The 16817-nt window shown below is 45.2% G+C and overlaps 1 protein-coding gene across 2 annotated transcripts; it reads right to left on the reverse strand.

The window, feature by feature from the left end:
• Positions 1-4007: 4007 nt before the first annotated feature.
• CHCHD4 (coiled-coil-helix-coiled-coil-helix domain containing 4) lies at positions 4008-16776 on the reverse strand. Of its 2 annotated transcripts, XM_011983622.1 has the most exons (4): positions 16562-16776; positions 13837-14005; positions 8380-8478; positions 4008-5143 (listed from the first exon to the last, which is right to left on the reverse strand). In XM_011983622.1, the coding sequence occupies exons 2-4, from the start codon at positions 13895-13897 to the stop codon at positions 4836-4838; spliced, it is 468 nt and encodes a 155-aa protein (XP_011839012.1). In that variant the 5' UTR covers positions 13898-14005; positions 16562-16776; the 3' UTR covers positions 4008-4835. The 2 variants fall into 2 exon arrangements, with proteins under 2 accessions (XP_011839012.1, XP_011839013.1); XM_011983623.1 differs by lacking the exon at positions 13837-14005 and having other exon boundaries at positions 16562-16770.
• Positions 16777-16817: the final 41 nt, after the last annotated feature.

Consider the following 16817-nt stretch of genomic DNA (forward strand, 5'->3'; position numbering starts at 1 on the left):
ATGCCTGTCAGCACTTGCACAGATTATTAATTCATTGTTATATTTTGCTTAAAATTGAGTTAGGAAGTTTGGTGAATAAATGTTTTGGGGATTTTTTTTTTTTAAAGATATTTCCTGGTCATATGTGCCATATTTTCTCTACGGTCCATACCACAGAATTTGCTTGTTCCTAAATTATGCCTGTGTTTATTCACATTCATTTATGCTAAATTGTTTTCCAAATAGTTTTATAAATTTACCTCCCACACCAGCAATGTGTAAGAGTTTTCATCTTAGCCAACACTGTAATCAACGTTTTTCATTTTCCCCAATTTGCTAAGTTTGAAATTGTAACTTGTTTTATTTTCTATTTTATATTTCCTTGATTAATAATGAGGATAAATATATTTCCAAATGCATGTTAAACATTCTTGTTTCATTTTCTGTGAATAGTCTGTTCATGTCTTTTGCCCATTTTCCTATTGGGTTATCTGTAGTTTTATTATTAGGAGTCCATTTAGATATTCTATATATTAATCTCTTGCCAATCATATGTGCTACAAATACCTTCTCTGAGTTTGCCACTGTTTCTTACCCTGTTTATGGTATCTTTTTCCAAGGTTTAAACTTTTTATTATAGAAAAACTTGAAATACACACAAAACAGAAAGGATAGTATAATATTAGCTTTGCATTCTTTACCCTGCTTCAAAAGTCATGAACTTATGGCCAATCTTCTTTTTTCTATACCTGCAACTTCTTCACCTTATGTTGAAACAAATCCCATTAGTAACATAACTTCATCAACAAAATTCAATATATTTCTATGAAATACAGGGATTTTCCTTTTTAAACATAATCACAGTGGCATTACCATACCTGAAAATTTAACAGTATTAGATACATTGCATTCAATGTTCACATTTTCCATATATATATATAGATATATATTCATAAGTTTGTTTGAATCAGGTCCAAATACAGCACATACATCATGATAGGTTGATATGTCTTTTGAAAGGGTGTCCATGCATCCCAAGTATTTGGGGCAGTCTTGGTTGTCACCATTTCACTATGTTTCCCAGCACTATCCAACATGACCTGAGTTATCTCTGCAGCATTAGGAGCTCATGGATTTAAACATACTTAATGTATTTCAGTATATTGCAATTATTATCCTTTCTGATGATCAGACTGTCCTGTGTTTGCCAAATGGGAGTCTGTTCAATCTGTCCTGAGTTTTTTGACACGACCCTCATAGGTTTGATAGCATAGCATCCACACTTCCCAGTATAAGAAGTTCCAAGCTCATCGCGTACATGTCTCTCAGACTTGAAGACGTCTTGGGACCATTTAATAAAAATGGTGGAGACCACAATATGGGTAGTAGTGAAATGCATTACTACTGGGTTTGGACTTATTTCTAGGCATTTTCCATGGAAAAATTAAAAAGTCTTATTTAAAAAAATACATTGAGTTTACATTGATAATCCAAACTCAAACTGTGAACTAAGGGATTTTACTACACTTTATCAATTTTACATCTTTATTCATTTCTCCCACACCAAAATCCCCGACTCTCAAAGACAGCAACATCATTTCTCATTTGAGTTATCCCTCACAATAATCTTATCCATTAACAATATAACCTTGGGCTACTTATTTCATGAAAAATGCAAGGAATGAAATTTCTGCTTTTCTGGCTCCACTATGAAAATCTAAGAGCTGCTTTTAGCTGTAGCCAGCCTGTTCATGTGCAATTACTATGCCATTTTATATCAAAGACTTCAGATTTTAACTTCATAATATTTTAGTAACCCATAATGTCTCAAAACTACAAGAAAGCAGCCCTTATGTGAAAATGAGTCTCTGCTGGGCATGATGGCTTACACCTGTAATCACAGTGTTTTCGGAGGCTGAGGCAGGAGAATTGCTTGAGGCCAGGAGTTTGAGACTAGCCTGGGCAACATAGTGAGACCCTATCTCTACAAAAATAAAAATAAAAACTTAGCCAGTCATGGTGGAGCACGCCTATAGTCCCAGCTTCTTGGGAGGCTGAGGTGGGAGGATCATTTGAGCCCAGGAGTCCAGGGCTGCAGTGAGCTATGATTGTGCCACTGCACTCCAGCCTGGGCAACAGAGCGAGACCCTGTTTCTAAAATAAATACATAAATAAGTTAAAATCTGTACAGTCCTAGAACTAAGGACTAGAATGTAGTGCTCTATTAAGAAGCTTGGTTGATATGCTGCACTTGCCTATATCATAAAAAAACAAAACAGTCCAAGTATTCCAGCCTTTGGTAGGCTAAGGCAGGAGGATTGCTTGAGCCCAGGAGGTTGAGCCTACAGCGAGCCATGATTACGCCACTGCACTCCAGCCTGTACGACAGAGCGAACTCCTAAAACAAAACAAAACAAAACAAAACGAAAGAGACATAAAGCAGTGTGTTAGTAATTGCATTCCCAAGTCAGTGTTTTTTTGAGCAGCTCTTTGTTTCAATTATTGCTGTTCTTTAAAAATCATCAACCTGCATTTATCTGAATCATTAACTCTTTGATCTGTTGGTGTTCTTACATTTAAAGATACACAGCAACTTAAATATGAATTATCCAAACACCTTGTAGTAAAGCATAATCTCCACCCACTTCCAACTGCTTATACAGTGCCAATTCCTTATCACCAATTTGTTTTTCCACTGAAAAGTGGAAAAGGATGGAACCTTTTGTCTAACCCAAGCCGCGTTGGACAGACAGTTTGAGAATCTCTGCTGTAAGTTACCATGGCTGGAAGAACCCAGCCCTGAAACTCCAGCACCATTATGTAACACTCATCCATTCCTTTCTGCTTTCTAGTAAATGTTGACTTCCTGGCTAGATTGTAGCTTCATGGGCAGTACCATGAATGATTCACTCTATGACCCTAAGGCTTGGAACTGTAGGTTCTGTGAATGCATCAAATAAATGGGGTACATGACATGGTCACAAAACAGTAACACCTTGATTATGACCAAAATTTTAACGAAAGAAATATGGTTTTTAATTGTGCAAAACTCTGTTAAAAGAAGTCATTAGGGTCTGTCACGTCTTCCATACTTGGCCAGCTCCAGGTTCTTAGCTCCTAATCAAGCAAGGTTTTAAAAAGCTCTGGATATAGAAAGCAGTTCTCTACCTCCATACACCTCTGAACCACAAATCCTTGCATTTTAACCATGCCTTTAAGCTTTCAAGCTTTAACATAGTGGTGCCTCATTCTCCAGTGTGGCAGGCAGCTTCCTGTTACTCATGTCCTTGTGTCCCTCTCGAGTGTGGGCTGTGTCTCACTTCTAACAAACAGACTATGGTAAAGTTATGGAATGCCAGTTTTGAGATTAGGTGATGAAAAGGCTCTGGCTTCCAGCTTGCTCTCTTGCTTGCTCTGATGGAAGCCACCTCCCATGTTGTGAGCTGACCCTTTAAGGCAAGGGCCATGTGGCAAGGAACTGAAGGAGGTGTCTGGCCAACAGCCAGTAAGGCATTGAGACCTCAATCCACAACCCACAAAATTCAACCCACCGAACCCTCCCAGAAACCACTTTGAGCGATCTTGAAAGGCCTGGCAGACCTTAAGATGACTGCAAGTATCACAGCCTCATGAGACACTGAGCCAGAGAACCCAGGTAAGGCATGCCCAGATTCCTTGTTTCAAGCTACTAAGTTTTAAGGTAATTTTTTACATAAATAACACATTTGAGACAAATGAGGCATTACTATGCCACAGCCTGAAAACTGTCGCAGTTACCTTAGGCAAGTTAATCTATTTTCAAACAGCAAGAGCCTTCCCCACCTCACAGACTAACTGCAATGTCTGTGTGAAGGAATCTGCTCACATACAAAAAAGTGAGCTTCCTTTGAACTCAACACAGAAAATTTTAACAGACTAATTGGTTTACCAATATCTTTCCAGAGGAATTTCAATTGAATTGTTCATAATTTATACTTTTTTATATTGAAAACATTTTTAACTAGTGAAAACAAAGGACACATTCAAAATCAGGTAGAAATCATGTTTCCTTTTAATTGAATACTTAATTCACAATGTTTCCTCTCTTCCTGCTACTCTGGTAATAATTAGGTCCCCACCTCTCAAGAACATTGCACCTGGCCAGACTGACAGCCAGTGTGAACATGGGCCCCAAACCAGGGCTTTCGGAATAACAAGGAACAGCCAAGCCAGCCTCTCCCTTCACTTAGAAAGGGACTGTGAATGCGAGGGTCCAAATCTTCACCGTCCAAACACAGAAAACCAGGAGCTCCACACCAACATGGAAACCAAAATGTATCAGGAATGAAGTACAGTACACCTTCACATACTCAAGGTCAAGATGGGTTTGCAGAAATCGTATCTGACCATCTGGCCTCTGCTAGTAGATATGGCCCCACCCCAGCATTTTTAAGAGAATATGTTTTTGTTTCTATACTTGTATTATTTTCCCCAAGGGGTACAAAATCTACCAAAAGGAATATAATGAATCAGAATAAATCAGCTCACTCACAAGAAACCTTCCTGGGTAATGGTTTTTAGTTGCTGAGCTTATTCAGCATGTTATTTAAAAGTGGCAAAATTCAGGGCAATCTGAAAAGAGAATTCAAAAGTGGCAGCTACAGGTTTAGGTAGGACACACATACATACAACCCCCATTTTTTTTTTCAGTGTATATGTCAAGAGGTCAAGACCCCTGATCATCAAAATAAGTTATTTTGTATATTACAGTGCACAGGACAACAGAGGGAAAGACACTTTCTTGGAAGGTGACAACAAGGCCTTTTTGCAAAAGGTCCACTCCAAAAGGACTGGAGCCCAGTGCCTTGTGGCCTTCATTAACTTGACTCCTCCTCTTCTTTGGTTGCAGTGGCCTCAGTGGGAGCTGTTTCTTCTACTTGTTCTGCTGGCTGCTTCTCCCTTTCCTCTTCCTCATCCTCATCCTCTTGGGGATAGAGGTCTGGGTATTTCTGCATGCATTCCTGCATGGCCCGGAACTGGTCTACACAGTCTGACCCCTTGATCTCCTCAGTGCTATAGTGGAAGCAGGAAAAGGCTGACTTGAACTGTTCTCCACAGGGACCGCTGGCCATTCCCCCAAGGCATGGGCAGTTCCAATTAATGTTTCCATTTGGCAGTATCAATCCTAGAACAGGAAGATAAGCAAGGACAATGTGAGAGATGTTCTCTAAAGTTTCAGAAAATACAAAACTAGTCCAGTCCTCACAGGCTACTCAGGTGGTGCAAAACAGGAACTATTGTTGCCTATGGACCCACACCTCGATTTGGATTACATTTAAAGCCTAGCACATATCCAGCATTCCTTGGCCCAGCTGGGAGAGAAGCCACCAATGACATCTTTCTTCATGTGTGACACTAGTCTATTCTAAGCCACCTCCCAGTGCTCTGAGGCTGTGCTCCAAGAATTAAATACCGGGACCCATCTAACCCAAAGAGGAGGAGATCACTTGAATGGTTAGTGAAGAGCTTTTTGAAAGCCCAAACACTTTAAGGAACCGAGGTATTGATCTCCTCTTTCTAATCCCCCTCCTCATATGGATGGTCAGGACCACCCCACCCCCCATGCTCCCTGCCCCTTGAACCCAGCTTGCCCTGCAGCTGCTCTCAGAAGCTCAGCATAGCCTGGGGAGTGGTGAAGAGGAGGAGGTTGCTCCTTATGTACTGATGAGGAAAGATGTCCAAGACATGCGGCACAATGAGAAGCTGGTGGCCTACCATTAGTGTGAGTGCATTCTTGTGAAAATCAACCAAACTGTTCAACTGCACATATGTGTTGGGGAGGAAACAAGGTTATAAATGGGTTTTCATTTTCACTATTATTAATAGGCCTCTTACTTTTGACTTTTATACCTTTTCTTATCACTGAACTTTATTCACATCTAAATAGTATTTCTTGGTTTTCCAAAATGCTCTCAAAATGATGGCTTCATTTTCAGCTTTGCGACAGACATATCATTCATATAGAAGTTTCTTACATGAGTCTTATTAAGAGACTGAAAGTACTTTCTAAGAGAGCCTCTAAAATGTCCTGTGAAATTACACATGATTCTTCACTCCAGGGCAATACCGAGGCCTGGTGCACTGCACTAATGTCCAAAGTCCTAGACGAAACCCCGCCTGCCTCTCAGTTCCAGCTTGGGAAGCTCCACTGACCAATGGATCTGCTGTAGCTATTCCTGTCCTTTACTTGTAAAATGGGGATAGCATGGACGATGCCAACTAGTGCTGCCCCCTTAGCAGGCAGCAGACCCCCAGGACCATCAGCAGTTGCAGATCAAGTTCTCCTGCATTAAGTTATGCTTGGTAACTCACATAAGCCTTCTGACAACCTTCTGCAGTGGGTGCTACTAACCCCAGTTTGCACACGCAGTCTCTGGGGCTCATGGTCCAAGTGAGGACTGCAGACTGAGCTGGCAGGATTACCAGAGCCATGCCCCTTCCCCTACATCTCACTGCTTCTTGACAGGGACCTCAGTGTTGGAAAAACATTTGCAAATGCTACCCCCTGGAGTTTCAAATCTGCTCACAAACCTGCATAACCAGTTTCCAAGAGATAATACTGAGATTTAAAAATTACAACCCAGTGCAAATTGACCAGGTGGTTGATCAAAAATAACAAAAAAAATTATATCCTAGGTCTCCAGGAGTCCTTATTTCATTATTTCTTAGGGGCAGGTGAGCTGGAATGAGATACTTCCTCACAAAGCACATGGTGCCAATCTGCATTTCAGGAACACAATATAAATCCACACAGAGGGTACCTTTGGCATGTTACATAAAGCTCAGATGCAGTGTGTTGTCAAACATGCAGTCTAAGGCCTGAGGTTCCAGTCTCTGGCTGAGTCAGTCTCCGCCCCCTCCTGGGTCCCCAGTTTTCTCATTGGATCAGATGATCTTTAAGGCCCTCTTGATGTTTTGATTCTAGGAAAATTACTTCTGCCACCTTTTTTTCTTGGTACTCTTAGCTATTACAAGCACCATCTCAGCTGCACAGCTGGGTGCTGGAAGGCAGGTAGATGGCATAAAATGGTGACTTACTTGGCCCACTTAGTAATTTTGCAGTTAAGAGGTTGAAACCTGGGTCCCAGAGTTCTTTGTGTTTTATATGCTTCTTTGTACAAAGTATCACTATAAGGGGCTGCAAAGCTAAATGCATCATATGGGATACCTACAATCCAAGCAGACACATTGCAAGTGACAGAAACAGGTAAAAAAACAGGGACAGTAAAGAATGGTGGGATCTGGAGGGAGCAGCCCAGTCTAAAGGCAGATACATTCAGTTTTTAATAACACTGTGAGGCAAACAAAACAAGGCTCAACTTGTACTGCAGGCCTCCATAGTCTTGATCAATTAATGAAATGTGCTTAATATGGATCTAAAGATAAGCAAGGTACTAGAATTGACATGTAAGTCCTGATCAAGATTACCCTTGCAGCTGTCTTTCTCAGAATGCTAACACTTTGTATAATGTCTGCATTTCCCACTGCTCCCACTGAGTGCTGGATATATACTTTATGCTTTGACCCCTAGGATCAGTCAGGGCAACAAGTAAAGGGTCCTACAGAAGGAATAGACACATCAGTTAGCATTTGAGAAATTCCAATCAGGAACCCATATTCCTGATGCGGCTGCTTCATGCTCTTCAATTACCAATTAGCACTAGAAGGTTAGTTGTCATCATGGACACTAGAAGTGGTTTTTGATTGCTGAACTGAGTACTGTACAATACGTAGATTGTTCATGGATACCGCACACACACATCCACCGCACACAGGCTGCAGTAGTAAGTATCTAGTGAGTTCAGCAGCCCAAAACTTTTGGAACAATGTCCTAGGCCTAAGCAACCACTGTTATATTCAGCCATTAACCAAGGAGTGTGCAACAGCTCTGACTAGGTTAGTTGAATCCTGCTGCTGGAAAGCTGTCTGTGTCAAGTGACCTTTTCATGTAAGGTGCTTGCTGGAGCAGTTAGAGAGAGCAGGGACTTCACCAACCTTACAGAACAAGGTACATGACTGTCTACTTGCTAATCAAGTTGCTAGATGTGGCAGAATTCAGTCTGGCAACTTGTCTGAGCACGAGCCCTGTCACCTTAACCTACCTATAACTGCTGGAATCTACTAACACCCTCTCCCAAAACTTAACTGTTGTGCCAGGAAAGTACATCAGAACAAGGTTGGCAAGCACAGTCCCTCAAACCTCCGAGGAAGATAAACCACTGCCCTCAGAGATAGTCTATGGCTGAGAATAGATACCTGAAAACTCGGCCTTGGCTAGGAAAACATAGGAAAGGAATTAAGAACACTGAGCTTCCCCCCAGTGCCCTGATGTGGGTCCCTGGGAGGCCCCATGTCACTCACCGTGCTCCTCGTATGGATCATTGGGGTCATCGGCCACCAGTTCTGCATTGCTTGGAGTTTCATGATCTTCTTTGGTTACAAATATGATTCGATCCTTCCCTAGTGTTTGGAGAACACAGGAAGAAATGTTTCATTCAAGAGCAGTGAGTCAGCTTTAAACCCAAAGCAGTCACCATACAAACCAAGTCTGAAGACTGTCCCATATGCCATCCCTACGTGAGGTGACCATCAAACTGCTCTCATATGCTACAGGTAGGAAACAAAAGGGGATGGATGAGGGGCAGGGCAGGAAAAAAAGCACTCAAGAAAGTGTCCTAGGGGCTTACCCACAGGGTTCAGAATGCATAAAAAGTTGGAGGAAGACTGAGCACACTGGCAAAGTGAGTGTGCAGTGATGTGGGTCCTCAGCCTACAGATCACTACAGCCCACACAGCTGATGAGCCCACAGGCCCCTGCCTCTGAAAGGCTGAGGACACGGGCAGTCTGAGAGTGCCCACAGTCAGCACCCCCACTAGGCCTCTGGGCTCCTAATCGTGGCCGGAAGAAGAAAGGGTCATGAAGGTGAGGAACACTGCAGCCCTTCCATTCCCACAGTCCGAGAGGCCTGGGGACCATTTCCCAACAAGGATAACAACTGGAGGGGGACAGCAGGAAAAGCACCTCTCAGATCTTTTTAACTGTGACCATCTGCAGTTGATTTTTTTAGGACAAACCCCACAGTGGTTAGGGTCAGGACTGTGGTCCTGTGAGGACCAGCATGGGAAAGTCAGCAGGCCTAAAGTGCAGAGCACCTTGTTCAAAACCAGAGCTCTCACCCTGGGGCCTGGCTGCCGGAAGGTCTGAGGACTACAGGAAAACAGACCAGTGAGAGTCAAATGCATTTTATATTAGGAGCTTCTCCTCACTGGAGGCTGGGTGAGCACAGAAAAGCATATCAGTCCTGGCCAAACCAGGGTGGGTGCATTAACTGCCTTACAGTGACCCCCTATGAAGTATTATCACGCTCAGCCCCCATCGAGTACAGGAGAAAACCAAGGCTGAGTGGCTATGTAAGCAGAAGGTAGATCCTTACAGCCCTCTCCACTACACCTTGTAGCTGTCAACACTTTACCTCACCTTCCTAAAAACTTCGGCCATCAGCTAACCACACCACAGGTATGCGTCAGATATTCTCATTGTGGGCAAGAAGCACCTTGTCCTCAGTACCCCACGCTGCATGGTGGATCATCAGTTTCTCCAGCAGTACCCGGAGAACAGACAGAGCCAGTCCATCTCTTGGTCCTCCGTGTGAGCTCATTCCTCCATCCTATCGCCACCCTGAGAGGGAGGTGGCAGCACCCCCTTTTAATGGTGGTGAGCCTGAGGCTCTGAGTAGTGACTTGCTGGGCCACACAGGACAGGCTTCTTTGAAGTCTACACTGTTGGAGATCCTTTCTACACACCCATACTGCCCCGCACCAACATCTGCACAAGAATAATGATAGCTGACACTGAGCACTTAGCATGACTAGGCACTGCCTGAGAGCTTGTGCACCTTGGGCAATGAATAAACACAATAAAATCTGACCCAACCCCTGCCTCAAAAAGCTTAGAATCAAGTGAAATGTTTGCCAAGTAAACGAACAAGATCTTTCTTGTACCTTCCTGGTGAAGATGAATGACAAATTCTACAGAGCAACTGACCATGCGTTCTGATCCCAGGAGATCTGGGGTACAGGGACCCTCATCTGGAAGGGGATAGGAGGTGCCATGCATTTAAGAAGACTTCTTCAGCTACGGCCAAAAGTGCGTGGCTCTGAGTGAGCGGCTACTGTGGGCACAGAGGCCTGACCTGCAGAAACGTGGCTCTGTGAAAGCTGCAGGCATCTCTGATTACTTTATACTTTTTGTTTTCTCTTTATATTTAGAAAAGTTCAGTCACAGGTATGCTGAGGGGAAAGCAAGGAAAAAGGCTTGGGCCCATGCTTGGACTGATGTAATTAAGGAAGAGGCTTCTGGAAGGCAGGGGGCAGTGACAACAAAAACTGAGCGACATCTCCAGTGAGAAGGACAGTTCAGGGGACAGAGGGAGGGCACTTTGGTGCCTTACGCCATGCCCACACTGCACAGGGTCTCTTACGCTAGGACAGAGTAACAACAAAAAACCCTCAGCACACACAGGGCCAGGACCCCCAACACACTGGAGGTTTCTGCTCCCAGAGATGGTCTCTGCCACAACACCTTGCATGTCATCCAACAGAAGACTGCTTTTCCCCTGTGGCTGACTTGGGAAAGCTTTTGGACCAGGCAGCCAGGACTTGTTAAAGTACCTAGTAATCTTGGTAATTCTGGCCAGTTTCCAAAATACTCAAAAGCAATCTGTAAAAATGGTGAACGCTAAGTACAATGAGCTGATGCAAATTTCGCAACTCAGCTCTGGCAGTTTTGTTGACCAAGATGGCAGCTCAGCGCAGCCCAATGGTGAGGCCCAGCCATAGGCACACAAAGCAAAGGGTCCAAATGTGGTAAAGTATGAGGCCTTCCTGGGGTTTGCCATACATAGAGAGACCAGGCCTCACCCAAGAAAAGCTGAATCGAGCTCTCTGCCACATCCATGTAGCTCACGGGCTTCACAGGTGACTGATACACAGCCAGGTTAGGAAACACCAGCCTAGCACAATCCCACTGAGAATTCCAGGTCCCTCCCACTGGGCCAAGTCCTCACATGTGCCTTCCTGGACATTTTCCCTTGCAGCACAGTTCACACTGGATCGAAGGTAGAACAGTAATAGCTGCATCTTTTATACATTTTTGTCCCATGCAATGTGTTTTATTATATCTGTGAGTTCACTGGTGGGTATTACTTTATCTCCATTTTACAGAAACCACAGGAGCTGAGAAACGGACCAAAAGACATGCAGTAAATGAAGGCAGAACAGGAACTCTGGTCTGAAAGATCCAGAGTGTGTCTCCTGCAAACTGTCCATTGCATGCCTGTCCTGGAGGGCCTCTGCTTTCTGGAACATTTAAAACTCAATTCAAGAACCGATGCAAGGACAAGGCTTACCTATTCCTAACAAATCTAAGTGTGAAAGAAAGAACTGGTCAGACTAGTCATAAGATGCCAACCAGTGGGACAATCAGCTAGACAAGTAGTTCTTATGACATTTCTCAGCAATTTCTCCAGAGAAATAAAATTAAAAGTGCTTGGGTTTTTATTTCTAAGATAAGCTTTAAAAGCAGTTGAATATGCATGTTCTGAAGGAGGTGGATAACTATGTTAAACCTTCTGGCTCACAGTGGCTTCAATATCACAGAGAGTCTGAGAACTGGAGTTCAAAGCTGGACTTAAGCACTTCCTACTGTGTGAGCTCAGGTACCCTCTGGGCCTCAGAAACTAGGCCTTACCACCAGCTTCACCTACCTACCTCACATGGTTGGGGAGGTGAAATGTGTTTCTGCTGTTAGCTAGAATCCCACTCAACAGTAAGTTTTAAAGGGTACGTGGCCAGGAAAAGAGACAATCACAGGCTCAGAGATGTCAATAATATCTTGGAAATGGGAGAGCTGATGGTCGAGTGCTCTCTGACTTAACCAGTGAAGAAAGCTGAACCCAAAGTGCACAAGGAGGAGGTCCCCCAGAATCAACTCAGTCCCCACCCCAGAACCTTGGTCAGAGTGGGGAACTGGAGGCCCGAGGGGTTCCTCTGTGAACAGGACTTCAGGGTGGGGCTGAGAACAGAACTGACTGAGCAGTTGGATACCAAGACACCTTCCATCCTCAGCTGTTTAGTTTTACTTTTGGTAGAGCCACCCCAACCCGTCTTTCTCTCACATCTCCATCAGCAAATTAGAATGGCTCGATCTTCAAATATATCCAGAAAGAGCTGCATCTCTCACCTCTTGGACCCCATCTCCCACCATCATTCCCTCCACTCCAGCCATGCTGACCTCTGCTTTTACTTGAACATGCTGAGCACATGCCTACCTCTGGCTTTTGCACAGGGTATTCTGTCCTCCAGGAGCACTTTCCCTTCCCTCAGGTACCCTCACAGCGATTTCTCCCTGCTTTCACTTCCTGCTCACATGCCACCGTCCCTGACCACTGCCCATCTCCCTTATCCTGCTTTTTTATCTTTCTCCAAAGTGCTTTTCTTCACCCAACATACTATGTATGTTTACCACTTGATGCCCCCACTGGAATGTCAGCTCCTCAGAGGCAGCGATTTTTGTCTATTCTGTTCATTGCAGTATCCTGAGAGCCCAGAATAGTGCCAATGACAAAGTGGGTGTTCAATATTTGTTGAAAAAAGTGAATGGAGAAACAACTCTGGATTACGGCATGAAGATCCTAGTGTAAGAATTAAAGAAAGAGGAGAGAAACATGAACGGTGGCTTTTCAGTCAACAGGGACAGGTTTATTTTAAACAAACCTGAGGTGGGCTGCTGGCTGAGTTAGGTCAGAGCCACATTCTCTTACAGACTAAGAGTTTTTAAGGATTCAGGGTGAGAGAGTTTATCAGAGGCTTGGACTGCTTCTGTGTCTCTTTATTGTGCTTATCTGGGAGGCAGAGTTGTATGTCTGTTTCCACACATCTTTCTGCAGCTGCAGGCATATCCCCCCCAGGACTACTTTTAGCTTCCCTATCTTAGTGCACCTGAAGGGAAAGGAATGTGCTTATTAAGGCCCACAGTTTTACTGGGGTCCACTGTATGAGGGTGAAGTTTGGCAGTTACCCAAGAGACTTTCCCCCACCTCCCTCTATGACCGAGGTGTCTTATCTGTGTTTTACTGTCTGCTCTTCCTGGCTGCTTGTAGTTAGAAGTGATTTCCTTGAAATGCATGAGGCTAGAAAGGGAGCTGGAACTTAAAGTGCCAGTGTTTGTCCGAGATGACGCTACTCCTGCTCTGTCACCCAGTCCCAGCAGAAAGCAGGAAGACAGAATGGTTATCACCATTAAGTGAGTAAGACCAAAAAGTCCCTTGGATGAGTAGTTTGATTTCCCCCATGAAAGGGGAAGATCTTTACAGGCAAGAATCTCTCAGCATATCCACCCCAGAAGGAATGCCCGTGTGTCCTGCAGAGGAAGCAGTTTCTTGTCTCCCATGGATGCTGACTCACCAGGATCATGTTTGAGAATGGCAACCTGTACTACGGACTTGTCTTCTTTCATTTTTGCCTAAGCTGATTCAATACACCTGTGATACAATTCCAACCACTACTTTCTGACACTCAACCCAAGAAAGAGATCTAAAGCCAGAGGGAGTGGTGCCTGTGGTGTATTTTGAGTGAGTAAAGTAAGGAGTTTCTAAGAGTTTGATAAATCTGACTGCTGAGGACTTTCATGTTTAGAATCTAACCCCTTTGAAAGATATAACTCCCACGTACAGAATCAAGTATCTGTGAAGAACACACAAATAGCTTTCAGACAGAGTGTAAGAAGAATGCAAGTGTTAGAAGTTTAGCTCAACAAACCTTCCTTAGCTCCAGCTCTGTGGTAGTACCTGGTGGTCACAGATGAATACGACACAGGCATCCAGTGGAGAAGACGGAAGGGGAGGGATCCTACCTTTGTCCCTGACAAAGAACTTCAGGGAGGGAAGGAGGGAATAGACATTCCAGAAGGGACCATCCTGGGCAAAGCCTGGAGTGCAAAAGGAGGGTTTTAAGTAGTGTTCGCTCACACACGTTGAGGACTGCAAAAAGTTTTCTTAAGAAAAGTGGCATTTAAAAGGATCTCTGAAGCCTCAGGAAGCCTTCTCAGACCCCACAGAGCCGTTCACTAAATGATCATAGCATGCTGGGCTTTCCCTTCGTGTCACTTATGACAGTCTGTAATCATGCATTGGTCTGGCGATGTTTTAATGGCAATCTCTTCCACCATGCCAGGAAGGCAGAGAATGTGTCACACTGCTCACCACTATATGCCCAATGGCTGGCACATCACATGTGCTCTATAAATGTTGACTAAACACGAGTGGGCAGGCTCTGCATTAGAAAGAGGAAACTAAGAAAGAAACACTATGGTGCTGACACAGAGAAGTGTGGCTAGCCCAAGGCCAGGGAGCCAGGCTGAGAGCCCTCGAATGCCAAACCAAGGAGTTTAACCTGAACGCTGGGTAGCAGGTGGACCCCTGAAATAAACTTGCACAGGCAAGTGATTCACTCAGGACAGAGGGCAGGTACACGCATGATTCAATAAAGATTTGGGCACCCATTGTACACCAGGCCCTGTGCCAGATGCTGGGGATTCCACAGCCCATCTGATGCTCTCAGCTTAGTGGGAGAAGACAGGCAGGAAGATGGCAAAAAATAAAAAAGGTAATTTCAGAGAGTTCAGGATGTGAAAGACACAAAGGGTCAGGAGGCTAAATTTTAAAGGATGAGGAGTCAGCCATGGAAGAGGTGAAGGCAGGACATACCAAACCAAGGGTATAGCGAAGAGGTTAGAGGCTGGGCAACAAAAAGGTGGGAAGAGACCAGGCTGGAAAGGCAGACAGGGCCAGATCACATAAGCTCTGATACGGTAAGGAGTTTGGGATCATTTTTTTAAAAATCCTATGGGAAGCATAAAGGATCAGTGGGCAAAAAAAAAAAAAAAAAAAATTAGGGACTTCTTAGGCGGACAGTGGTATGGATAAGATAAATACTAAGGAAGGCCTATAAGTGAGTGCTTTCAATTCTCACTCATCTCCTAAGAGAGATCTTTGAACCAGGAAAAGATAAGGGCTCCATGTTTTGAAGGCAGATGGACCTAGCCAGAGAAAACTGCCTCCTGTAAATCCTCAAAGAGAAGGAGGGTTTTGTTTATCAGCACAGCCTCATTATACCCAAAGGCTCAAAAATTATTTGCTAAATGAAGTAAATTAGAGAGAGACTTGAAATTAAAAACAACAGTGGTGAGGGCAGAGGACTTTTGCTTACGGCACACATTAAGTAGTAATCAGCGGAAATATAATAGTACTCATTAAAGAGTGAGTCTTATGGCTTTACAACCCAGAGGAGGAGAGGTTCTAGAAGCAGACAGGGCTACTAGGGAAAAGGCTCAGCATTTTAGGCTGAGCTATGCTCCTAACTGGATGTGTAACTAAGGTAGGCCACCTCCTTCTCTGGGCTTCAGATTGCTTGAATTAACTGATGGAGCTGGAGTATTCACCAAAGAATTTCTGGGTGACTTCCAACTCTCTCTGTAGCTTTATAACCATCCATCCCCCTTCTCTGGAGCAGAGAAGATGCTTCATGAATATTTGCTGTATCAGTGAAGCCCAACATCTCATTTTACAACACTGGAAACCAGGGCCTGGAGGGTTAGGTAGGAGCTCAGGGCCAAGGAGTCAGTTTGTGGCAGTGTGTGGGGAGGCCCTCCGACCTGTGGCTTGGGTACTTCTGAGCTCTTGGGTAGAGTAACATCAAGGAAGCATTAGGTGGTTGGAGCTCAACTTTGGGGTGGGAGGTAGGCAGGGTTCTCCCTGCAATCCACTGGGCACTAGATTGGAAAAGGCTGTTCTGGGGTCACAATGCCCAGGCTCAAACCCCGGTTCCACGATTTGCTGGCTGAGTGGCTTTAGCCAAGTCTCCTGTGTCAGACTTTACTCTTCAGTAAAATGTGACCAGTAACAGAGTCTGACTTACAAAGGGCGCAGCGAGATCAACGAGACAAGCCAGGTAAGTTTCCTTGAACAGTGCCTGATAGGTAGCAGGGGGCTCAAAAACATTCCCGTTAGTAGAACTCCTAGCACAACTCCTAGCACCCCAGCACAGCACACGCTACCCCCAGTAGCAACTTTTCGGGACCCGCCTTTTAAAGGCGCGTGCAAAATGGCAACACGTGGGGTATGGCAGGAGCGGTAATAATAATTAACATACATTCCCAGTTACGAGCCACACGCAACGTGCTCGGCATTTCCCGTGCCCCAACCCGGCCTAGTTTACGACTTCCCACGCACAGGCCCCTCTGAGGTCAGGGTTCGGGCTTCACTGCGACCTTGGACCAGTCCCGTTCCCCCGAGAGCTTCGGTTTTCTCATTCGCAAAACACGAGTGGCGACTCCCCAGCCTGCCCGCCTCCGAGGGTCCCAGGGTGGGCAACCGGGCCGCGCCTCGGGTGGCCCGCGCCTGCGGCGTGGTAGCGGGGCGCCGGGGTCCGCGTGTCTCCCGCAGGCCCTCGTAGGCCGGTCTCCATGGCAGCCCGCCCTCCCTACCTTCCTGCCGGCAATAGGACATGGCTGCAGCCCGTCCCTGAGACCTTGCAGAAGCGGCAGTGGCGGTAGCTGCAGCTTTACGCCGTGACCTCCTCTCCTCAGGCAGGGCGGGCGCCTCCGAAGCCCGCGCGGACCCGCCCCCTCCAGGCCTGCCCGCCGCGCGCCTGCCTCGGCGCCCTCTTAACCGCGGCCAGGCCCACCTCAGCCGGAAACTACATTTCCCAGCAGGTCGCGAGCCCCACAGCAGCTCGCCAGG

Source organism: Mandrillus leucophaeus, unplaced genomic scaffold, assembly GCF_000951045.1.
Source record: "Mandrillus leucophaeus isolate KB7577 unplaced genomic scaffold, Mleu.le_1.0 Scaffold252, whole genome shotgun sequence".
Lineage (NCBI taxonomy): Eukaryota > Metazoa > Chordata > Mammalia > Primates > Cercopithecidae > Mandrillus > Mandrillus leucophaeus.

What these genes read in the sequence shown, in the direction of transcription:
- CHCHD4 (XM_011983622.1), bottom strand. Translation starts at nt 13,897, where the DNA reads ATGCCTGTGTCGTATTCATCTGTGACCACCAGGTACTACCACAGAGCT. An exon ending in CAGAGCTGGAGCTAAGGAAG is followed by an intron (nt 8,479 to 13,836) that starts GTTTGTTGAGCT and finishes TCCAAACACTAG; the next exon opens with GGAAGGATCGAATCATATTT. An exon ending in TGATCCATACGAGGAGCACG is followed by an intron (nt 5,144 to 8,379) that starts GTGAGTGACATG and finishes TTCCTGTTCTAG; the next exon opens with GATTGATACTGCCAAATGGA.